Source organism: Haplochromis burtoni, unplaced genomic scaffold, assembly GCF_018398535.1.
Source record: "Haplochromis burtoni strain Fernald_Lab_line unplaced genomic scaffold, NCSU_Asbu1 Contig_37, whole genome shotgun sequence".
Taxonomy (NCBI): domain Eukaryota; kingdom Metazoa; phylum Chordata; class Actinopteri; order Cichliformes; family Cichlidae; genus Haplochromis; species Haplochromis burtoni.
This window is the reverse complement of record NW_024582398.1, coordinates 1,841,759-1,867,395: the sequence shown is the minus strand read 5'-3', so window position 1 is coordinate 1,867,395 and position 25,637 is coordinate 1,841,759. Positions and strand designations below refer to the sequence as shown.

Here is a 25,637-nt window from a genome sequence, read left to right as displayed (position 1 = left end):
ATGTCAGTCTACCAAGTCAAGCAGGATCAGTGCTGGACCAAAATCGTTCTGTTGTCCACACAGATCCAAGAGAAAACTTTTTGTTTCTTCTTTTATATATATATGTATGTATGTATGTATATATTATGTATGTATAGTATGTATATATATATATATATATATATATCATTCATATTAATATATATCAAGGTCTATAAATGTTTGTAAACTTATTTTTTTTAAATGTACATGTTTTATATACAGTTACATGTGAACTTTAAGGCTTTAAATTTTGTTATGAAAGTAACACTATTGCACAGACAAAGACATGTGAAGGCATCTTAACTACTGAGTCTAATGCTAAAGTCTAACAGTGGTGAGTGGAGCAGCTGAGTGGGCGTACTCCCTCAGTATGGCTTACTTCCCTGATTTATGAGGCTGGCTGGCTCCCTGGCTGGAGACAGCAAGTTTGCTAGCTGTAGCATTGCTTCTATTGCACAAGTCCCTGATTTCCAGCAGGCCCTCGTTCAAGGCTTTAACGAAAACGACCGAGCTAGTCTCTGTGTTGTCCCAGAAACTAGAAATGCAGAAGATGATGTGGTCTGACTGTGGGTTGTAACAGGCGCCATAACCGTTGGGCACTACTGGGCCATAGCAGCAGAACATTTCCACAGTGGTAGGAACCTGGAGTCAAGACCACATAATTATAATCATCATCATAATAATACTACATTTTATTTATAGGTGCCTTTTAAAACACTAAAGGACACAGTTGAAGACATCATAGAAAGGTAAGAAGCAGATTCCTAAAATGATTGTGATAAGCCAGTGAAGCTGCCAAAGGACGGGAATAGACCAGATTAATTTGCTACTGTGGGGTGAAAATGTTCTGAGGGAAGCAAAAGCTAAATCTAAAGATGGTCTAACAGAATAAACTCACTATCAGGGGACGTCAGATTCAGGTGAAGTCTAGCAAAGAAACAAAAACAAAAAAAAAGTTTTGGTTGGATAAACAACATCATCATCGTCATCTTCCTTTTCTTCTTCTTTAAGCTGTTAGTGGATCATCTACCATCTCACTAAAAACACCATAGCAGGCCTTATTACCGTCTTGTAAACCTTCCCTTTCACTGTTGCTGCTATCTGCACCCACCCATCTTGCATACATCCCTTCTCTATCTCTTTTGTGGGCTGTCCATTGGTTTGGAGGGTTGACCATATAGGTATTTAAACTCGTCTACCTATGTCTCCTTGCAGCCTCACTGATACACCTGTCTCCGTCTCATTCACAAACATCTGCTTCTTTTCCATTTAATTCCTATTCTCAAGCGCATACCTTCACCTCTCCAGGCTCTCTTCCACCTGCTCCCTGCTCACACTACACATCACAATGTTGTCTGCGAATATTATAGTCCATGGACACTCCTGCCTGACCTCATCTGTCAACCTGTCCATCACCACTGCAAACAAGAAGGGGCTCTCTCTTATTAACCTAGCTTCAACAACTCTTGCCCATTTATTTATGGTGTTGTTCATCAGCTTTATCCCTCTGTAGTTATTATAGATGTCCACATAATGCTTGTTTTTGAAAACTGCTACCAGTACACTTGTTCTCCATTCATCAGACGTCATCTCAGTCTCTAAGGTTGTGACAAACGATGTGGTGAAAAAGTCCACTGCCCTCTCTCCTCCGCATCTCCTTAAACCTAATATCTTTAATTAGGCTTCTGCAGTTTGGAAATTGGCACGTGCACATTTGCAGACTCCATTACTGCTTTAAAATAATTACTTTATGGTTTAGTGATTCTCTTTAAGAGGTCTCTTCATTGTTCTTGATTGTCTTTGTTGGTTATAGAGTGTGGTACTGAATGAAAATTTGCCCTTAAAAAACTCCACAGCGGCTTAACTTGAATTAAATGCACACGAGTATCCTCAAATTGCAGAAAACACAATAGCAGATTTATTTGTGCTTTACAGGTATATTAACACATCATTTTTTTCTTTTTCATTCTTAGTTTGTGGAAAAGCAGAGAAACATCTGTATTTCTCTTTTTGTCTCCATGGAACATCTGGTGTTTCATCTGTCCCGATAAAGGGAAACATGTGTAACTTGAAGAGTGTAGGTTCTGCAGAGGATTTGTATTTCTGGTATCAATTATATATATATTTTAATAGCATATGATTATGTGGTACCTGACTGGTAGAGAGGATGAAGTGGTTACTGGCCAGATATGTCTCATCATAAAAGATTTCTGGCTTTTCCATGTTGAGCTCCTTTGCGATCCTCAGAAGTCCAAGGAGGTGATTGTCTATCGCCATTCCTGTAATCGCCTGAAAAACATATTTTTGACAATTTAAGGGTTTTATGAATAGTTACTTTTCCACATCCATTCACTAAAACGGACTTCTTTATCCCAGAAATGTGGCTCACTGTTCTTTGAAATACAGCTGAGCCACAACCAGAGCTTCATCAAAGCTTTCACCAGCCTCTTACTGTCATTTTTGGGGCAAAACAAAAAAAAAGAAGAATTTTAGAAGTAAAACTTGTTCTAATTTTTTTTTTTGCCAAAAATTAGATGAGGAAATTAATGTAGAATTTCCATCTGTGCATTATAGATATCGAATCTAGAATCTAGAATCTAGAATCTACCAGTACATTTAAAGCTAATTACATAGCATGCTTTATTGCACATGTCGACCATTTCTTGGCTGGTGTGGTGAGAACTTTGGATTAATACTCACTGCAATTGTATAACTTGTCTGGGCTTTAATTGCATCCCCCAGTCGCTTCATCTTTTCTGAGTCCTGTCAGAGAAGAAAAGTCATTCAATGAAAAAAAAAGTGGACACAGGACATTTGTTGCATCGAGACAGCAGCAAAGCCAGCCATTTTTCATAGATCCGCTAAATCTTCAGGGGGATCATCTGGTTGACTGACTTTTCCTTGCCAAGGTTGCCAGTCGCACCTGTTTCATAAGTGAGGCGCGATGAGCAGTAAAGTGGGAGTTAGTAATTAAAGCGGAAGTGAGAAAAATGACTCACAGAGAACGCTCCCCTCTCATCTGCCATAGACTTTACAAAGGCCAGGGCCTCGGCAGTCGCTGAGCGAATGTTATCTACGCGACCTTCTTGGAAACGCCGAATTGATGCACTCTCGTAAGTGGACACGAGCCTTCCAGTGCATCTAAGTGCAGGGCAGACATGATTTGAAACTGCACCTTGATGGCAAACAGTTCAATTAGAGATATGCTTATGATATCACACATTGAATATTTGTTACTTGAAAAATGCAAGCTGCAAGGCAACTTGTATGAAGGCATCTGGACTCATCTTCTGCTGCTTGATAAATTCTTTCCCATAATCTTTGAATTTGAAAACATTCATGTCGAGATTATTCACCAGCCTGAAGAAGAAAACAGTAGATTTTTGTGACTTCCAGTCTCAAAAAAATCTTGTACTTATTTATAATTGTAGTTGTGTGTTTGTGCTAGTCTTGCCTCTGCAATCTCTCTGCAGATGCTGCTAAGAGTCCTTGGATATGTGGGTTACATTTCCAGCGTAGCCTCCTTGGAGGAGGAAGCTCTCTATAGCTGGAGGACTTGACCATCTTGGAAGGACTTTCCATTCTGTTCAGAACAACAACACGTTTCTTTCAGACACTTCTGGCCTCATCAGCATTCATTTGGATGACCATATTCAGTGTGCGGCCTGTCTTGCTATAGTGGGCTAACTTACATATATTTCATTATGTATTCACAGCACTGCACCAGAACGATCCCTTCAAATGGCGAATGCTCACACACCACTCCACATATCCCATCCATGCCTACAACAAACTGAGAAAATGGGGATTAAATGATTACCCAAATTTTACAGTCATGGAAAACTGAAGCACCTGCAATATCGTCTTACCTGCATTGACTTGTCATACCAGCGGTTTGCACCGTTCTTTTCATGTCCTCCACCATGTAGCATCAACAGGGCCCTGTTGGTGTCACTGGGTTGCAGGCCGCTGGGCTCATCCAGACACACCACACAGATGCAGCTCTCAATCAGTGCCAGAGAGTCCCTGTTGATCTGATCTGGACAGATGAAAGAAGGAAACCCATGTCCTGGATTTGCATTTTTAAAAAAAAATTTGATTAAAATGTTAAATTGAGTAAGAATGAAGTTGTGGTAAGACCTTTTATTAGTGCCTCTCTAGCTTGCGCCCATTCTGTCCTTCCATCAGATGTCAAGATGCCAAAAGGGGGGAGCTTCTCCTCAGCGTTTTCAGACATTTTCACAATCTTCTCCAGCTGGGATAAGATCTCCTCCTCACTGAGCTGCTTGCTGTTTGCGACTACATCCAACACGAAAAACTAGTGAGAAAAATAAATTACAGCAATCACAAGTCTCTCAACTGTTCCATCAAGTACAGCTTCACCAGGATGATTCAACTCGACGGGAGAATATTTAAGTTAAAATATTTCCTTGCATGCTAATTGCGCTTTATAGCTAACCTTACAGCTACTGTTTGAACAGCTGAGATAATAACGACATTAGTAATAATGGCAGGGACTGAGAAGGGCCAATTACCTGCTTCTCTTCCACGATCAGTTTAACATGCGACTCAAGGAAGCTCTCAGACAAAGTGGCCGATTTAATCTGCAGTAATTAAGTTAACTCCCTGTATCTCCATAGGGAAGGGCCCTTAGAGGCTACAGACTGATGGCTCCCAGAATCATTTCCAGGGGAGAGTTCCTGAGTTTTTCCATGTTAATTTGCAGTCTCATTCTTAACCTTCATAAAAATCAATATATTAGCCATGGGCTATAGATGCTGCAGATGTTGGTGGCATGTGTTTGAATGTGGATCGGTGACTTTGATGTGACTCTGAGATGAGATGGTAATGAGTACAGGCTGTTTTGTACAGGGGATTGTGTTAGATGATAGGTAAGGAAAAGACCACACACACACACATAGAAGCCCGTTCAGCTATCTTAGTGAAGACCTTCATTGACATAATGGTTTCCCTAGCCCCTTACCCTAACCATAACCATTAAAAATGAATTCCTAACCCTTACCCTTACCCTAAACCTAACCATAACCTAATTGTAACCCTGACACTAACACCACATTTTGAGCCTCAAAAAGGCCTTCAAACTTGTGAGGACCAGTGAGTGTGTCCTCACAAGTGACTGTTGGTTCTCACAAGTATAGTAGAATGCAGATTTCGGTCCTCACAAAGATAGCTAGACAGGAACACACACACACACACACACACACACACACACACACAACACTCACATACACACACACACACACACACACACACACACACACACACACACACACACACACTTGTTTTAATATCTTAGTGAGGACATCTAATTAACATAACGTTTTCCCTAACCGCTTATCCTAAACCTAACCATCAAAATTGAATGCCTAAACCTAACTATAACCTAATTGTAACCCTGACACTAAAACCACATCTTGAGTTTCAAAAATGCCTTTAAACTCGTGGGGACGGGTATTTTGTCCCCTTAAGAGACTGTTGGTCCCCACAAGTATAGTAGGACAAGTATAGTAGCAAGTATAGTTTTTGGTCCTTACAAAAATATCTAAACACGCTTACGCACACACACACACACACACACACACACACACACACACACACACACACACACAATTCTTACCTGCTTTATTTTAAAGCTGGGTTAAAAGCTGGGTTTAAAATAAAGCAGTTAAACTATAAAAGTCAAGTAGGAGAGCCTTATTGGGGATTTAAATGACTTCTGTCACCTGGCTCCTGCTGTGAAACTATAGCTTACCTTACCGCTACATGCTGTCTATTATGACAATTACTTTTTAGTACTTCCTGGTCTGTCTTGTCCCAGTATGAAACTTTGGCCAGTTTAAATATTCAAATAGACACTGTCAGCCACAGATAGTCACACTTTCATAGCAGGCGCTGCTTTTTGAGAAAGAACTGACTCCCCTGTTACAGCAGAATTAAAATTAGTCAAATAACTAACAGGTCTAATTCTGTTCTATCTGTCCTTCATGCAAAAGGTCTATAAGATGATCCTCAGGAGGTGCAGTAGTGGGTACATTGGGTAAGTTTCTCAGATTCCTTTCAATAATGACTTTACTTACAATTATTATTTTTCTTAGCTTTTTTTCTGTATTTGAGAGGGGTGTAGAAAAGGGAGTCGGTTGTTTCTTTATTTACTGTTACCACAGGGAAAAAAAGGTATAATTATATTCACTCAAGTAAAGGTGCTTAGACTAGTCCTTACTTTAAAATCTGACTTGAGCATCTCTGCTACATAGAAACTGACTTGTATGTCACTCTATATGTATTCTCTCAAATGGACAGAAAACACTCTTTAATCAGCAGTATTACTGAGTGTGAGAAGTCTCCTCAACAGCCAGTGTCCTGACCTGATTCTTGCATGCCACAATCATGTGCTCCAGTGCTGAGGATGCTGCCTTCATCTGGACCTTCAGCGTGTCTGTCTTTAACCCCGGATAGCGGTAGGAGGTGAAGAGGCGATAGTACTGCTCCATGCACATAGGCATGACAGCTAGCTGGCCTCGAGTGAAATCCACTGGCAGCGATCGCCTGAGAGACATTTTTACACACACCAGATCACCTATGAAAAGACTTGTGATTCATTATTATATAATTTTGATTTTAATCTTCAATCCACATAGCTTGCAGGTTGAACTTACGTATCAATGAGAGCCTTGTATTCCAAAACTCCACTGATGAGACGGGCGGCAAATCTTAAAAGAGCAAGAAGGAGGGTGAAATTTGAAAGTGGTATTGTTGTGAAACACCAAAATTATACAGCAGAATGGCTTGTGATTGTAATTACATATACTCCCATCTCTCAAAGAACTAACAGTAATCACATTATGGTGAATTACTGGGATACAGTGTGAGAGTTGCGTGTGTTCATCTGCGAGATGGAGAGAGCCGGTCTGTATGTGTGAGTGGGTGAGTGGGCAAAGAGGGAAAATGCAGCGGCTTGTCAGGTCTCATGTTGTATATCATTTGTCTTGGTGTTATTACGTTCAAAGCCAGATCAATACAAAGGAGGCAGCCTCAGTGCACCACACCCCTAAATGAGGCCTGACTAAGAGTCTCCGTGGAGAGCTTGGCCCTGTCACTCCCAATCTAATAAGTGGCCGTGTCAGTAGATTACCAGCTGCTTGGGGTGCTCTGGAAATATTCACTTAGTGGCTGTGCAAGCTGACAAAAGCTAATGTTGAGCTACAGGGCTGGATGGACCGGTGTAATTTCTGGCAGACCACAGCTCATTTAATGACGGTCAAAGATTCTTTCCATGACTGTAAAATTCAGATAATAATCTGAGTCTGCATCTATACAAAAGAACATAAAAATCTGTCAGCAGCTAAAGAGCTGATTATGTGTTTGCGCAGTATTGTGTGCAACATTCAGCATGTGACCTTTTTTTCCTTTGGTACAGAACTTACAGCGCGCACTCACTTTATGCTCAGTCATTGTGTGACATATTAAGTGAGTTACTTTGTAGTTCTCCCACATTTGCTTGCAGCTTGACAGAGAATATTGGTTTTAAGGATAGATGATCAGAGAATAACAGTAATAATAAGTAAAAGAATATTTTCAGCACATTTACATACATTTAAAACAACTATTTAAAGGTTCCAGCTTGTGTTTTCTGGATCATATAGAAAAATAAACTCATGATTTCTGATTGTTTTCAAATTTTAAAAAAATCTGTTATTTAAGACAGTAATTGAAAGGTAGATTCACTGTTAATAAAAGAAAGCTGTATTTATTTTTGTTCTGACTTATTGAGACTTTTCCCCTCTGGATAAATATGCTTCTTTGTCATTCATTCCCTTGATACACACCTAGAAATACAACTTACAGAGAATCAAACTAAATTTGGATGTTTATCTGACGCAAATATCACCTGCTAAAGAATTTAAATACCGAAATGGAAACATCTGCATCTTCGATTTTGATTAGTTTGACCTTTTATTCTAAAAAAAACTTTGGTTTTACAACCTCCAAAGGAAGGGTGAATAAAAAAGTCATCATAGCAGAAGTCCAGAGCATACCTGAGGGTGCCTTTATGATCTTTAAACATCTGCTTAGGAAACACCATGGCAGGACTGGAGTTGACTGGCAGGGCCAACCTGTTGTTCAGGTACATGTCCTCCAGCCAGTAGTCATAGACCTAAATGTGAACACAGGGACAGTTTTTGAGAAATGTTGCTTTGTTAAATGTGTTTGGACTCAAGTTATTACTTTCAGAGTTGAGACCTGTGCAGTGAAGTAAAAAGCCATTACAGTGTATCACTGCCAGATGAAAAGGAGAGTGGAAGAGTGGTGCTAGTGTGAGAGTGGGAGTGTGATAGATTTCACTGAGCTGGATGGCTAGTGGACTGACCGATCACCCAGACAAAGCACAAGCGGAGGCAGGGATAAATCTTTATCACGGAGTTTAAGACTTTTTTAACTAATTTTTTATCCTAAATAAAATAATGTATAGCTGATTTCAGCAATTCAACTATCTAACAAACAGTGCAAAAACACATGCAGGTATTTATATAGTCATAAAGTCAAAACAATACAGAAGCTCTTTATTGATAGAAGTAGGATGCACACTGTAATTTTTCATATTCATGCACATAAACAACTTTTCATCTGTTAGGTCTGTGTTTACCCAGTTTGCCATCTTGTCCCTCCTCTCTAAAAGCTTCTTCTGGAGAGTCTCTCCCACGCCCCCAGGAGCCCCAAACTTCTCCACGATGGCCCTTGTTTTCTTAAACTGCTCTTCCTTCACCAGGTGTTGAACGCACTTCAAGTAAGTGTCAAGGGTTTGTTTCAGCAGGGGAACGGGGACCTTTGGCAGCACCTGATATCACAAAAAATATCACACGAAGAGTAATGGAAGGAAAGCAACTGTCAACATTTTAATGGGATTCAGTGTTCATTAGTTAAAGCAGTCGTTTATTATTAGAACCTAAGTTAATAATGCATTTTGACTGCTTCAAGGCCAATTTGAGAATAAACTACACAGTCTCCTGGGCATTGCAAATTACCCATGAGGTAAGTTCAAATTGATAATATTATCTGTGTGATGTTTGGTCATTTGCATGCTGTTGGTAAGCCAAGATTATAATATGGAGACGTGCAGTGCAAATGCAGAACAATGTATCTGCAAATTCTTGGAAATCTTTAGATATTTTCAGAAGGTCCTTAATTGGTATTTAGAAAATAAATAAATAAATAAATAAATAAATTTAATTAAGCACTGGTTTGACCCTGTAAACGCAACATTGTCTCTGTTATATAATACTGCATCATTTTGATCAAATTTCTGCACAAAATTAATGTGTGCTATAGTGTCTTGAACATACTTTCTATGTTCTCGAATGAGGGTTTTTTTGCCCCTAGCGGCCAGTTAGGCAAATGAAGCTGGCGCTGTCCGTGGTGCTGAAATCCAGTACCGTTACTTTGCCAACTTAGGCACCACGGGCAGCGCTCAGCACGAAAAAGTAAAGCTGACGTAAAGAAGACAAGAAAGAAGCAGCGGTGTGTGTTCATACTTGGCTGTCTTGGTCTCTCGCCGTCCCTCTCTCCAAGATTGGCATGATTAGTCCAGTCTCGACCAGTGAATATAACTCGGAATCTCCCCCAACCCCTAGTAGGGTCTGGCTTCAGCCGTTCCTGCATGAAGCGTGTTCAAGGAGAGAAAAGAAGCAAAAAAATAAAAATAAAAATTAGGCCTGTTGATAAAATGTAACTACACAGTTGTGTGCTGTCTGAAAGTGAGCCAGCAGGCTTCCATTTTTGATCAAGTTGCAGCCTAACGCAATTTACTTCTTGTGGTTGCATTCCAGCTGCGCCTCCTGACTCACTGCAGACAGATAAACATTTTAAAAAGCCCATTCCTATTTCCTTCCCTTCAAAAAATCCAAAACAAAATAAAGAGGTTTTTCTTTTACATCAATTTTAATGTTAAAAGTGCTAAAATCCTAAAGAGACACAATGAAGAGGAGCATCATTAGATGCAAGTCTTTTTAGTGGAAAACAAGTGGACTGATTAACTAAAACTTAACTTGAACAAAACTGTAAAGTAAAGAAATCTCCCCCCGCTGTGCGCCAAACAGGCTCAGGAAACTGAGATGATGATAACTTTTGAAATGAAGACTAAGTCTCCGTTTGTTACAGTTTATCAGAGCCTTACCCGATCAGCGAAGCGATCAAAAGGTCAGAGAAGTGTGTGAAAGTTGGCATCACCTCCCACGTCCAAGCGGTGAAAGCCCATGTTAGAGGAAAACTCCGTTTAGACGCTGAACTGCTCCCCTGTCCCCACGCATCGCCATACGGCTGTGGCTCCACATTAAAGCACGCCTTGGAAAAGATGCTGAAGGTGTTTGCGTTTACCTACCCCCTTGAGGCAAGAAACTCCTCCCATCGAAATCTATTCGCGGAACATATTATCTGACAGCTTGCTTCCCCCCTCCCGCCCACACCCTATAAAAATTTTAATATATATCAAAAACTGACCGAGCGTCTGGTTGTCATTCAGGTGTCCTGTGATCACCCTGCGGGGTCCACAGTTTTGTTTTTTTGTTTTTTAGATTTAAATGCTAAGCTTGTCTCATGGTCTCGGCTTTGACAACGTGATGAGGTTATAACCGAGAACTAAATCAGTTTATGCGTGTTACACTTGAATTTGTTCGATTTTTGTTTACGCACTGTGACTAATGTGCGCCTCCTGTGTCAGCGAGCAAAAATTCAAAAATAAAGATTTTTTCCTGATCGTTTAAAAAAAAAAAAAGTAATGAAATCAAATAACACTTCTCTTGTGTTTTTATGTTTGCAGGAGGGCTGATGCGGACTTTTAGCCACTTTTATCGTCTACAGTTCCTATATTAATATCGAAACAAATCCGGCATTTATGTTGTTTTATTCATTTGAAATTAAAATTATGAAAATGAAATCACCACCGTCACACTGATCCAAACAGAGATTTATTAAAACCACAATTATTCAATTAATACACATTAGTTCATCTTAAGGGGACTGACATCATTAGCTACGTCTTGACAAAATGTTTCATACACACACACCCGCGCTCAACGGCATACACACTTTGTAGAGATCCACGGATATATTTTTTTTTTATTTGAACAATTTACATTGTGCGTGTATCCACATATGTACAAAATCCATTTATTATGATACATTTAATTTCAAACAAAATAAATAAATAAAACAAAGAGGCCTACTTATTAAAATCCACAATTTTAACAACAAAACAGAAAGAGGCCTTTGATGTGCAAGTGAAAAAAGTTTCCTCCGAGACTAAAAATATAGGCTATTTTGTGAAGGGAAGAAATGTGCTGCTTACAGTTGGTCCCATATAATTTTGTACGCACATTATATCTATTTATATAGTTTGTATATATAATACTGAATAGTACACACAAATTCAACGGTAGCTGAAAGATCTCTCACAAAACTCGAGTTATACATCCTTGACAAACGCTACATAGACTTGTTTGTTGACACAGTGAAACCACAGTCAGAAAAAAGATGAAAGAAAACTTTGAAAAACGAGTCACACACTTGTGACGTTGGTGACTAGGTGTTTATATTGCACATCGGTACTTACATAAAAGTTTAAATCGCTAGATTGTAATTTGTCTGCCTCACAAATCTCACAAATGTTTTGATTTGTCGGTCGGATTGTAACCGGTCTAAGTGCACTCCGGGCCGGAGGACTCTTCTGACAAGGACCGCTGTGCTCTGAAAGGGTCAAACCCATTCTCATCTACCGACAGGCAATTCCCTGCCGAACTGTAGCCCTTCTTCTTCGCTCTCCTCTCCTCCATCTTGATTGTGTCGTACAGCCCCTGCGGAGCTTCGTCTAGCAGGTTATCTCTCTCTGAGTAGGACGGTTTCATTTGGCACACGTTGCGCAGCAGCAGCAGGGCTGGTGCGTAAAGCACATTGACAAGACCCATACCAAGATTAAGTTGTACAAAACCGAGACTGTGCACTATCTGCCCGGCTACTATGGGACCCATAGCATAAGCGACAGAGTAGGAAATATCTGCAATAGCATAAACACTACCATACACAGAAACATGACGCACATCAACTAAAAATGCAAGTGTGGGCAGCAGGGCAGTGTCTACCAGCGCTATGCCAAAACAGATGCCGCACAGCGGGGCGATAAGCTGCCCAAAAGTTTTGCATGCGGGAACTGTGCAGGAGCTCGCCCCTATGATAACCATGCCCACAGCTCCGTAAAACCACTGCAAATTTGGATGTTGTGCTGCCAATTTAACCGTTATGTAAACACCGAGAACGTGAGGGAAGAAGGCTGGGAGCCAGGTGAGCCCCATTTCCCACTGAGATGAGTGCATGGTGGTTTCCATCCAGTTGGCTATAGTTGGCTCTAGAAAGGCAAGGGGGATGTTACACACTGTCAGTGCCCCGGCCACCACAGCTATGTAGGGATCAATCATGAGTCTGTATATGGGGGTGCCGACTGGCATGTTCTCTCTAGTCCTGTTAGAGAATGGCTTGATCACGGTCAGTAGCATTAAGCCATCCGCCAGGCAAATGCAGGCGAGCACGATGAACGGCACTCGTTTGCCGACAAACTCGTACAGGACGCCCCCGAAGGGAGGCGCCACCAGACTCCCGAAAGAGATGAACGCCAGAGCAATGCCGAGCGCCCTGCTTCTCTCTCCCTCCTCCGTGTATTTGTCAGCTATCATTGCGATTCCAGAGGTGTCTGCGAAAGCAGAACCGAGACCCTGCAAACTTCTGGCCATAAAGAGAGTCGCGTAATTCTCCCCGAAAGCGAAGATGCAGGTAGAGACAAACATGACAGTCAGTCCAATTAAAAGTGGAATGTCATATCCCACCCGGTCTATGAAAGTTCCCGACAGGGGGTTAACTAAGAGCTGGAGGATGGCTTTTGATGCAAAAAGTATTCCTATCTGGATATCTAAATTGTCCTTGTTGCTTTTGTCCTGGCTTGTGCTGTTTGCCGAAGTGTTGGAGTGCATCACAACGTGGACGTGTTCTGACTGCTCAAGCTCCAGATCAGCAAGATAGTCTGGAATAATTGGCACGATTACCATGTAGAGCATATTGTCCAACAGGAGAGCCACGCAAACAATCACCAGTATGATCCGTCTTTGCTGGTGAGGATCCCGCATCGCGGTGCCTAACTGCTTGGTTCTTTCACCCATCTCGGACAGTTTTACAGCGGCTGATTTGGCCAGCCCCGAAGAGCCTCCTTCTCCATCCATGGTGTGCTTTTCTTTAAAAAAAAAAGATTTTCGATTCAAAACTGTATTTGTGCTTCTTCCGTCTGATGCCGATCTTTTTAACACCTCGGATGACTCATTGGTGCTTTCTTTACACTGAAGTAACGCTCTCCGTCCTCACCTCGCCTGTGCGTAAAGGGAGAGGCGCAGATGAACTTGGTTGCCTCATCTGTGAAGATGGTTTTCTTCAGCTTTCTCCTCTTGTCCTCGGCTCAGCCACGTCCGATGATGTTTCATGATCTGCCGAGAAGTGACGTGGTGAAATCGTAGATTTTCTGCACCTTGCAGAGGTTTCAGCTTCTATTCTTACATATCAAAGTTTTTGTTTGGAGAGATTTTTGATAATTATTTGCACAACAGAGAACACTCAATCTCGCTTATCTCTGTTGTCACACCTCCTATCACCTGTGGCACTTTTGCGCTCTGCTCCGAGACCACGAGTGACTCCGTGGCCATTGGTGCACATTAACCCGCAGGTTCGGCGCTATTTTAGTCCCTTTTTTTGTCTCCTCTTTTCAGCAAGTGCTATGACGCATCACCAGCTTGCCCCCAAGTGGATCCCTTCTCCACTTGTCTCTTTTATGTTAATCTCCAACCATTGGCAGCAATCACTTCAACCAATAAGAACTGGTGAGCACTATTACAAAGGCGCAGAAGAAAAATCGTTTCGTACTCTCAGTGTGTGACTCTAGACTTTGGAGATATAGAAAAATATATTGCGCTTTGTCATCACCAGTATATACGCACAAGAGACGGTACATGTTTTCAGAATAAAAGTCTATCCATATCAATCGCACAAAACACAACATTTACGACATTTCTTAGACTTGCCAGTAACGTCATTGACCTTATTGTTTAAAGTTACTTTGTCACACTGCCCTTTTCTGCACCCAAAAGACTCCAGTACCGTGGACAGATTCAGCCCCCACGGGCTCTTTAAACGGCCAGGTTTGAGTCTCTCACTCATTTTTTGAAGCAAAGATACTTTTCATCGCCTTCTTAAAAATGTTGCCTAAACTCCCAAAAGTCATGGCGCTTGTTAGCGTTTGCATTTACACGGAATAATGTCGCATGCAGCTATCAGCGCAGACACTGTGCAGGGTACAAGTTTAACATCGGCGACACCTCGTGGAGAAAATTCATTGGTACAAACAACAGGAGTGGAAATCACTGCATTACCTTTACTAAGTACTACAGTCCTGACATTTTATACAGTTGTAGAATTATTTACAGGCTATTACTACCCAAAGGACCCATTAAAAGAATTTCAATTAAGTGCTTTAGTTTCGGTTTCTTTCAAATATTTTGTCTTGCGCAGTACTATTGCTATTTAAGTCTGTTGTTCGTTGTATGACGCTACAAAAGAAACTGCAAAATATTTTTTTTATAGTTGTTATTCTTACTTTCTGTCAGTGTGTGATTCTAATATATGCATTTTAACAAGACTTCTTTCTGTTTGTCAGTAGAGGGCGATAACGACCTACAAATGATTAAAATCACTCTATTAGCCTACAGTGAACAGGGTAGCGCATGCTCAAGGACAGACTACAAGACTGGCACCTCTTCGTTGGTAGCTACTAGAAAACTAATATTAATTGAAGTACAGCAATCTGGGTAAAAAAAAGAATAACATTTAAATTTATTAAATTAAAATTTGCTAATACAACAACAACAATAGTAGTAATAATAAGAATAATAATTAGGCTCAAATAGTTCTTGGTCATTCCTTTAAAAATAATTCTGCTCTATCCCTTGGAAACAGGGAATAAGGAGATGGGAGAGGTGGCTCAGGAGTTTTGCACAGGAAAGTGTATGAATATATATGTATGCACATGAGTTTGATTAAATATTAAATATTGAAGATAAAAAGATAAAAAAAAAAAAGATATAAAGATCAAGCAGCATGTACTTTATGTAAGTGACGGTGCCTAAGTGATTTATATACATATATGTATATGTGCAGGCACACACACACACACACACACACACACACACACACACACACACACACACACAGAGATAAACATACATATTACATAAACGCTTAAAAAAATGTATAATATTATTGCCTTATACATCATTCATGCATAACTTGGCAGAGTCAAGAGTTTCAGCCTAATCCTCAGGGCTGAATTATGGATGATGACTCAGCCTCTGACGTGAAGACAGTACAACAGAGAGGCTTAATGGATGAGACTAGGGGCGAGGTTTTCTAGATGCCTAGTGACGCAGGCGTGATCTAATCCTTTAAAAATCATTGCATGAAAAATCCACTTCAGATATGTCACATCTTTGACACAGTTCGTGGTCTAATGGCATCAAAATTTATGATAAAACTTGTGACCGAGAAACTATTATGAACAGATAGTATTATGTAACACTAAGCCAAGCATCAGAGCTAGGGTTTTACCATCTAACGTGCTTCCTTCCACTGATATGATCTGACCTCTGGACTGTAGTGTGTAATATTTAATGGAGGGTTTAGTTGCCCTTTGGCTTTCTTCTTTGATAGGCAGCTTTCACCTTTGTCTCTTACATGAGTAAACACATGCTCAGTATTAATGCTGTAAACATGCAGGACTTCACCAGCTAGGTCCATATAGTGTCTCTGGAGGTTTTACAAATAGTGTTTTCACTCAGCTGTCCCTTGTGGCTAAACTTCAAAGATGATTTTTGCATCACTCACTTTTCCTGTTTTTAGATATTTTAGGGCCGTTTAGCAAAGCGAGTGTTCTTCGACCAAAATTCTTCAAAATGTTTTCACCAATTTAATTCAGCTGCACAAATAGATGCTTTTGGAATGATACACTTCCATTATATCGGCTTGCTGTTTCGGAATTAAACACTATTGTGCCAATTTAAACTAGGATAGAAGAGTAGGGGAGGGCATGTAACAAACTGAGGTTCTTTTGAAGCATGCAAAAGAACAATCTTCACAAGTGATTACAACACTGTGGAAGTTATGACGCTTTTTCATTAAGCAAGCCTACAATTGATTGGTGTTGACGTGGTAGGTCAATAAGTGTTTTTTAGAACTGAAGATAATGTTAAAGCAGTGATATCCTCTGTATTTTAGTGACCTAATTAATTTTTCCAGCCAAATATAAATGGCACACAGTAGATTTTTAAGGCTGTTCTTTAAACATCTTGGACTTTTATTTTCTAGGGATGTATTTATTTATTCATTTATTTATTTATTTTAATTGAAGTTATTATTATCCTCATCCTTATATTAGAGAAAGCTGCCAAATAAGGATAGGCATCATTCTGTTTTCTAACATTGTCTGTGAAGAGTAATAAATTTAGCACACCTCTATTTTCAATTAACCTTCAGCTTGCCTGGTGGATCCCAAATCTTAACGTTTCTATTGGATGAAAAGGGTTGTAATCGCTTATTTGTTTTGGGGGAGGGCTCAGTCAGGCTTTATCTGTCTGTGACAGGTTCTACTTTGTTCCTGTGAACTTTCTGCTATTTCCACAGTGTCTACAGCTCTGACCAAATTAGATCACTAGACCACACACACACAATCAGCCAACTGTTTCTAAGAACTTGATGCTGATCTTTTAGTTCTTTAATCTTTCTCAAGAAAAGTCCTGATCGCAGCAGGAGACGTTGGAGGAAGGACATGATTGTGCCAAATATTTAACTCCTCCTAATGAGCAGAGCTTGCTCATATACTGGAAGGAAATCCGATGCTAATGAGCAGGCTGCATAACAGCATTCCCGAGGCAGCTTCTGATTAGGCGATGCATTTTTTCCCCCCTGCTCAAGCTTTTCAACTTACTTTTATCCCCACTTGTCACATTTTTACATTCAAGAAAAGATACAGGAAAAAAAAATTCAAACTCACAAAGACATTGCTAACTTAGCACAATGTTCAGCCTTTTTTTTTTTGGTTAGGCATGCTACTGAAAGTGCAGCTGAAGCAAATGGGAATGTCATTTAAAGTTATTGTCACTGTTCATACTGTACATTAGTTCTGAGTTGACTCGAGTTTTCTGTCTGTCTGCACTATTAAAAACAAAAATGTTCCAATAGCAACTTTAAGAGATGCCTTACTGGGGTAAAAATTCTGACTTCATGCAATTCAACATTTAAATGCAGGGGTTCATCATTCTAATTTAAGCAGCCAACAGTCTAATTTCAGGACTGCTTCACTGTTGCTCATTAGGCTGAGTCCTTCTCCCTTAAAGAAGGCTGCCATTGATGGTGAGAGAGTTTAATCCCCTTACGACCAGCCTGCGGGCAACAACGTCACACCTCGGAGGTTAGTGTGACAAGGATCGTCTCACAGTAGATTATTTCTGCTGTGGATACATTTAGCATCAGAGCTGGAGTCGTTTCTTCTACAGCAGAAATGGCAAACTCTTTTTACATCGTGGGCCACATATAGCCCACTTTGATCTGAAGCGCCTTGAGGCGACTTTTGTTGTGATTTGGCGTTATATAAATAAAACTGAATTGAATTGAATTGAAGTGGGCCGAAGCAGGGAAACCCCTCTATTTGTCAGTGTAAAGAAGTTTATATAGACATTTAATCCAATTTAATCCAAGAAAAAGAAGTGCAATTTCAGCAGTACAACTCAAGTTTTTCTACACAATAAAGAAATGCTGACATCTGTGAGCATGTCTAAAATGACAGAAAAAGCTAAATCTAAATTTACTCTAAAGGTTAACATAAATTTCTTTAGTAGATTGCAATAAAACCGTTTTTTTGTCTTTTGTTATTGTTTATCTATTACTTAATTACTTTGATGTAGTATGAATGACAGTAAAGGAGGTTCCTTATTAGTAGGAAAAACTGCAAAACAGTTAAAAATCCAAACTCTATGCCCTCCTTCACATTTTCCAAAGTCATCAAGTGGGCTGGAATAGAGTCCTCGATGAGCCAAATCTGGCCCCCAGGCCTTATGTTTGACAGTCCTGCTCTACAGTATGTGCCCCTTCTGTGGTGATCTTTGAAATATACGGGGCTTAGTAACTCAACCCACAAAGACATTTCATTGCTGGTATTATGAAATTGCCAAGCCAATATAGCTTAAGGGTAACTGCAAAGAAAATCACTCATTTAATCTGTTACAGGTAGGATTATGTGTTGAATAGATGCTCTGAAGCATCTATTCATGTGCATGCAGACAGAAAATGCAAACGCTTGCCTATTTACTAAAAAAACTACAGCATTTGTTTTAGAACTATTCGGCACACTGAAAAGTAAAAACAAAATTGTTAAATATGTTTAAATATATCTGAATATGTCATCAAAATTTATCTCAGTGTAAGTTAATATGAAATGAAGACAAAACGCTACCAAACTCTGTGTAGTTTAGTGTATGCATTTCCTAATTTAGACAAGTACCTGAAATGAGATTAAGTCCACGTCGCCTAAGAAGGAGCTTAATTGCGCAACGGGCTTAACACAGTAAATATTTCCTCACTGTACAGAGGAGCTGTATTATTTAGCTGTCTACAAAACAAAACCACTATTAAATAATCTGCTTATTAAAATACTTTAGATTTGACACTGACATGTGATAAAAGGCACATTTCTGCTTGCAGCAATTAGGCTTCTTGCTTACAAGCATCTCCATTAATCGGATTAAAATAGAAAGCGCAAACAGCAGAAGAGGAGCAACATCTGTGTTTATTGCCAGTGGATTCACGTGGATGCTTGAGCAGTGCAGGTTAAAGTCAAGCTGCTGAAAGAAAGAATGCATGAACATTTAAAATGGTCAGATTACCTGCAGCATGTTTTTTTGTTGATTGAGCTAAGTCCAACATGAGGTATGGTGGCTCCAAGCAAACAGACCGTCCTGTAATGTCATGTACTGTACAAATATGAAATATGAAAATAACACAACTGTACATCTCTGACCTGGCAATGTTTATTTCAAAACATCCTACTACGTTTGAATGAGGAACCTATCATGAAAGCAGTTGATGATCTTGGATTTTTGCCCGATTTTACTGGGTTTTCTTTTACTTTGACTTCTTAATATCTGGTTCAACAATCTTCTGTCCAGTGAGGAAATGCCAAACTCCCCCTCGGTAGAACTCATTTCCAAATGAGTAGAGGAGAGCGTTAAATATAGGATTTGTCTTTGCAATAACTGGAAGCATCTACAAGGGAAAAGGCACACAAAAAAGCAAAGGTTTAAGTTGTCTCACATACTATGGCAAGTGTGACATTAAAATGATTGACTCCTTTCATTGTCTTGCTTGTGGAATAAGTCACAAGAATGATGACTGAAACTGCAACTAAGAAACTGTTAAACTAAAAGTCAACAATAAGAAGAAGAAAGAGGTGTTTAACTGTTTCATTTTCACATAGTGTTAGGTTGCAAAAAACAAAATAAATACATACCATTCTTAGCTTTGGAGAGACGAGCTTCACATTGTCAAAGCAGGCATAGACACACATGATGACATATGGGCCCCAGCACATCAGCAGTACCCTCACAGGCAAACTGGTGTTAAACTGTAAAATAAAGTCCATTGTGTTACACACAACAAGGCTTCAAAAACGGAAAGAGTGTGTCACAATTAGTCTAATAATGATAGTGATAATGATCTTATCAAGCTTATGTGTAGTTGCTGAAACAAGAGATGAAGTAGAGATGCATTTCAGTGGTTTCGTGACCAAAAGTATGTGGTCAACACAAGGTAACAGATCACACTTGAATAGGATGGAAACCAACTCAGAGCCTTACATGGGTTGCTTTTCAGACATTCCAACTTATGATTGCCATCTTTTTGAGATCCCCTGCATGAATCGCCACCTTATCACGGTGGAGGGGTTTGTGTTTCCCATTGATCTAGGAGCTATGTGGTTGGGGCAATTTGCTCTGGTAAGGTCTGCCATGGCAGATTGTCTGACTCCTTACCTATGACAAAACAGTGGTACACATAACCTATGCAGCGTAACAATCCAGGGGTCCAGTGCTCTCTGCCCGGGATAGGGTTACTGGGGTCCTACCCTGGAGCCAGGCCTGGGGTACAGTCTCGAGGACAATTGTCTGATGGCCAGGCCTTAAGCCATGGGGCCCAGCTGGTGTCAGCTTGAAAAAGCAACATAGGTCCATCCTCCTGTTGACCACCCACACGAGGGGCCCACAGGAGGTGTTCAGTGCTTAGTGGATTGACTAGCAGTCAGAGCAGAGGTCCTGGTACTCTGATCCCTGGCTTCCAAAACTGGTTTGTGGTAGATTCAATATCACCTCACTTATGAGGGACGAGTCCAAGCTGATATAGATATAGTCTGACTCACTCAACGTACAACTTGGGGTATGGAACCAGTTTCCTTCTCACTGAGGGGTTTGACTCTGTTCCATTCTGGAGTTTCGGTGAGAAGCCATGGTCAGGCTTAATGTTGTTTTTTATACTTGCATCCCTGTTTTTTGCTGCCTGTGTTTTGGGGTTTAGATTAGATCCAGACCGTTTGTGCCTATATGCCAAATGACAGTTCAGAGGACCCAGCCTTCTTAGAGTCCCTTGGTGAAACCCTCTCCAGCACTCCACCAGAATGCTGACCAAGTGTAAGTCGGACTTAATTCTAATTAGTGTTGGACACTGCCAGGGCTGCCCTCTGAGCTTTCTCTCAGGGTTGGTGAGGAGCTTGATCATTCAACAGGGATTTGGAATAGAGCCGCTACCTCCACATCAAAGGGAGCCGGTTGAAGTGGTTTGGGCAGACTAGGATGCCTCCCGGACACCTCCTAGGTGAGGTTTTCTGGGCTTGTAATACAGGGAAGAGGCTCTGCGGCAGACCCAGGACTGGGTGGAGAGATTATGTCTTTGAGCTGGCTTGGGAACATCTGAATGTCCCCCTAGATGGGCAGGAGGAAGTGGCTAGGGTGAGGGAAATCTGGGCTTATTTGCTTAGACTGCTGTCCCCATGACGCCCAGATAAGTGCCGTGCCTTTATCAAGCCATAATTTTCATTTTCTATACAAATTAATCATTATCTCACATTTTTGGAGGATTTTCTTCTTTACAATTTTGCTTCAGTTCATTGTCTGTGGACTTTAAGCAAAATAATACAATTTTGGAAATTAACAGAAAAAATTAATAAATGCAGAATATTTTTTCAGAGAATGTTTTTCTTGATTTTTCCTCTGTAAATTGCCCTGTTTTTATTTTATTTTATTCATAACCTTATTCTTGGAAATTACTTTTTTGCCTGAGTTTATTATCCTTTTGTACCTGAGTGCTTTAATAATAATAATGACTATTTTTACCTACAATGGCCCTAATATTGCAACCGGTCTCACTTCTATGCTCAGCATAAAAAAACTACAATAAAGAGTGGCATACAAATAGAAGAATGGAGAAATAATAAGCCTGTTAAAGATTAAATAAAATAAAGAAGAAAAAGAAAAGCACTCACCAGCAGGTTTAAAGGTTGTGTTTCATTATGCGTAAAATTAATCTTCTTAAACTCGTGGTTTGATTAGAGCCCCTTTGATTAGAGCAAAATAACATTTAAACTGCTTTCTTCTACACAGCCAGTGATCAGACTCTTTTGTACGACTGTCCAATACTTAACAAAACAAAATATTTTGAAGGCACAATTGGATGTGCTAATACACAATGATTTTTAGTAAGACTGCAGCATGTATTACCCGGTGGTGATGGATCTTCTTGAAATGCTTGTAGATCAAATCATAACACGAGTACATGTTAAAAGCTGGGAGCATCAGGTAGAGCACCACCAGACTTAGCATGTAGGTGATGTAGTCCCTGTTAGAAAAATAACCATGAACAACAACAACAGCTGTAAAAGTCTATGTACCCGTTTTCCATGTGAACTGGCAGCTATGAAAACAGAAAACTATTGTTCATGGTAAGATTATCTTTTAATATTTACACATTTACCTGTCCCCTTTGGTGTAGTCCAGCGTACAGCACGTCCTCATGGGCTCAAAGTCATAGACGCCCCATCCCAGTAGAGGAACAGCAGACCAGAAGATGGAGAGAATCCAGATGATGCTGCTGATCGTGATAGATGTGGTCCAGAAAAGCTTCTGTCCTACACAGTGTTCATTTTTTAACAGAAAAATCTGATTTAGTTTTAGTCACAAACTTTTGACGTGAGCATAACTTAGTTTTAGTCTTATTTTGGGAATCGAAATGCTTTTATTTTAAGTTGACTAAATATCACAAGGTTATCGCCGACAAAATATAAAGTCGATTCAGTTGACAAAAACATGAAGAAATATAAAATGTAAACGTTTAAGAGTTGCTCCACATGGTTTACAAAGCGGCTTATAAAGCAGCTTATCCCCTGCCCAACATGAAACAAAAAATTAATAAATAAAAAGTTATACCATTTCCCAGGGGCAGATAAAATATGCATGTAGTGCCTTTACTCACTGGTGCAGTACTGGTGATATCTGTCCCAAGCGATTGCAGCTAAGAAACTGATGGATGCCAGTATGGATATCATCCCCTGGAAACCATGATAGGCACAACCATCTTGACCAAATGGCCAGTATCTGAAGAAGACAAAGAAACATGTGTCATACTACAATTTGCAGAAAAATGCACCTAAAGTTACACAAACTTATATATAAAAACAAAGTGCTTAGGTATAAAGGTATACAGCTCAATAAAATAAAATAAAATAACCAGAAACTCATTAATGTGGAGGCTATTCTGATCACAACCCATCATAATTCATAGGTTGTTGTAATTTGTGAAGCACAGAAAGTTTTTTCGTCATTGAGTTCTCTAATGAGAAATTAAATTGAAAGAAGTCAAAAAGTTTCACAAATAGTCATATACAGGACATATTAATGTAGATCAACACAAAATAAAAGTGTTTAAGTTGAGGAGTGTTATGACTACATGGTCAGCAGTAACCATCGCCATTCAGTAAACGGCATAAATATATGTGACCATATCACTGATATGGTCACATATCATGTCAGTGTCAGTGTCACACGTCAGTGGTGACAGAAAGGCCCTAACTGCAGCATTCTAATGCGGGAGTCAACCATTAGCATCACTCCCTCCATAATTATGAACAATAACGTCATTATCACCATGTAGGGCACATGTGAGGCAAAGCAAAAAGTCAAGCTATCACCTCATTTGGTATTTCATGCAGTTTCCTTTATCATTTTGTGTACACTAAATTCAAACTGTAAATAAAATCCATAAAGCTTATGTTGTGAAAAGGGAAAAGTCCCAATGTAACACCAAATGTGTCTCTGACCTTGAGCAGAATTTGGGAGAAGCATCAATAGGTTATCGTTGTATGCACGTGTCACTAAAATAGGATCAATTCTCTAGAAGGAGAAGTCTTTGAATTGTGAATGGATGGATGCTTTGCCACATATTAAAAGCAGCAGACAACAAGCATATGAAATATCATATGATGGGTCAGTATACACATCTGTATCATAATAAGTTGTTGTTTTTGTGTTTCATTATGTTCAACTGCACAAACTAAATAAAGTTTAACTTCATTTTATGATAGCTGTGACACTACGAGTGCAGTGGGCTGCTGGGTTTATGAAGGTGTACTTACAAATGATCCCACTTAAACTTAAACAATTGATTCTAAAATTTGAAAAAGTGGTTAGCTTGATAACTGGATTCCAATTAAACACGTGGACATTTTTACAATAAGCAAAAAATGAGAAGAGAAATGCAAAAACCAAGTTGATTTTACTTAAATAAATGTATTAATTAAAACCCCCCACTGTAGTTTGTACAAAAACAACTGTCTTGCGTAACACTTTACATAATAATTTTAAGGAAAAATCAGCTTTCTTAATAGGTCAAGCTGGAAATGTCTCACAACATCAGTGCACATTAAGTTTTATAAACTTTGGGCTGTTTGGTCACTTTCAACATATTTTCTTGCCAAATGTGAACAAAGTAGATTGTGGATTTTATTATGAAACCCCGAGACTTAGTCAGCTTGTGCTGGACAGCTTAATATGAAAACTTCTGCTGAAAGATTCAGATATAAAGTGGTAGAAGGCCAGAAAATACATTTCTAACAGAGCATGCCCTGTTTGTTACCTGAGATAGCTTGCATAGGCTGCAGTGAGTCCATTAATATTCAAACTGAGGTCAGCTACAGCAAGGTTGAACACCAGGAAGTTGCTGGGATTGCGCATCTCCCTCACCCTGAGGAAAGAAAGGATGCTGATGGCATTGAGGAAGAATCCCAGCATCCCTAAAAGTGAAAACAAAGAATAAATTACGTTTCTATTATTTGGTTTCACATTTAACCTGTAGCTGTATTTGTCTGCATGGCCGATCTTATTGGTTTTTTGGCCCACAAAGTGTGCAAACAAACAAAATGCAATTTAAGTAGTTTTGGTTTGGAACTTTTAACATCTAACTCATCTCCAAGCATTACCCCTAAAAATACAGCTCTTCCAAATTTATTCATGGTTATCTGGGTCCTTCCTTCTTGTATAACCATACAGCGCGCTTCACTTACCGCCAACAAGGAGTGCTGAACCGAATGTAAACATGTCAAACTCCGTGAATCCCTCCGGTAACGTATATGTTGCCATGATGAAGCACACAAATTAGACTTTGCAAAGAAGACGAGTCGTTTTCCTGCAGCGTAGCCACCCACAGTCTGTGCCACAATAAGGCCTTATAAAGGTGCTTTCACGTGAAAAAGCATGAACGCGCTAATCTTAGCAAAGCCCTCTTTACAATCCCCCGAAGAATGTCCTAACAAGCAGACTTCCTGCACACATTCTGCAAGTGAGTGGTTGCAAACACTTTGCGAGTTTTCTGCGCAATTCTGTCATCTAAAGGCTCTGAAAGTTTATTGCCGAACACTCTGTGGCGAAACCAACCTACAGCTTTGTAAGCGATAAGAGAAAGGAAACATGGGAAATGTTGTCTTTTAACTTAAAAGAGTGTTGGACTCTTAAGCAGACTTTGACCGGCAGTCTGGACAGTTACACTGATAACTCTTAAATGCACTTTAGGGCTCACCCCACCGATTGGGGTGGGCATAAGAAGACAAGATGATCACAGACTAATGTAATAATGGTGTATAAACACATGGGGAGTGGAGAATAGAGGTGGGCGGATCTATGAAATTTTTGCAAATGAAAAAAAAATATACCTCGAACATGCACTTTTTGTGTTGACCGTCCTGTCTATTTTATTTATAGTAAATAGCATATTCAAATTACAGACGTTGACCCAAAGTGCTTTAGAAAAAGAGACCTTTACATTCCAGGTTTCCAAAAAACTCCTTTTAAAAATATATGAACAGCCTAAAGGTGTGTTTTCTTGTCCAAAAAGGTTTGATCTGTTCATCTGGATGTAGCATTATCAGT

General features: G+C 39.8%; 3 protein-coding genes across 3 annotated transcripts; all 3 read right to left on the bottom strand.

Moving 5' to 3' along the window:
- Positions 1–231: 231 nt before the first annotated feature.
- On the bottom strand, positions 232–10,419 carry LOC102299336 (choline O-acetyltransferase). Its single transcript, XM_005919546.3, has 15 exons — positions 10,214–10,419; positions 9,573–9,693; positions 8,687–8,878; positions 8,079–8,197; positions 6,699–6,752; positions 6,408–6,588; positions 4,162–4,339; positions 3,891–4,060; positions 3,714–3,814; positions 3,476–3,604; positions 3,259–3,381; positions 3,021–3,162; positions 2,722–2,784; positions 2,173–2,310; positions 232–663 (listed from the first exon to the last, which is right to left on the bottom strand). The coding sequence occupies exons 2-15, from the start codon at positions 9,615–9,617 to the stop codon at positions 397–399; spliced, it is 1,902 nt and encodes a 633-aa protein (XP_005919608.1). The 5' UTR covers positions 9,618–9,693; positions 10,214–10,419; the 3' UTR covers positions 232–396.
- A 562-nt stretch (positions 10,420–10,981) lies between these two features.
- On the bottom strand, positions 10,982–13,985 carry slc18a3b (solute carrier family 18 member 3b). The gene has a single exon (XM_005919547.3). It carries the CDS (start codon positions 13,299–13,301, stop codon positions 11,733–11,735), a length of 1,569 nt encoding a protein of 522 aa, XP_005919609.1. The 5' UTR covers positions 13,302–13,985; the 3' UTR covers positions 10,982–11,732.
- Positions 13,986–18,943: 4,958 nt separating this feature from the next.
- rgrb (retinal G protein coupled receptor b) lies at positions 18,944–25,157 on the bottom strand. The gene is made up of 7 exons (XM_005919548.2): positions 24,776–25,157; positions 24,349–24,505; positions 22,690–22,811; positions 22,192–22,345; positions 21,939–22,056; positions 19,682–19,795; positions 18,944–19,437 (listed from the first exon to the last, which is right to left on the bottom strand). Exons 1-7 carry the CDS (start codon positions 24,849–24,851, stop codon positions 19,297–19,299), a joined length of 882 nt encoding a protein of 293 aa, XP_005919610.1. The 5' UTR covers positions 24,852–25,157; the 3' UTR covers positions 18,944–19,296.
- Between the last annotated feature and the right edge of the window lie 480 nt (positions 25,158–25,637).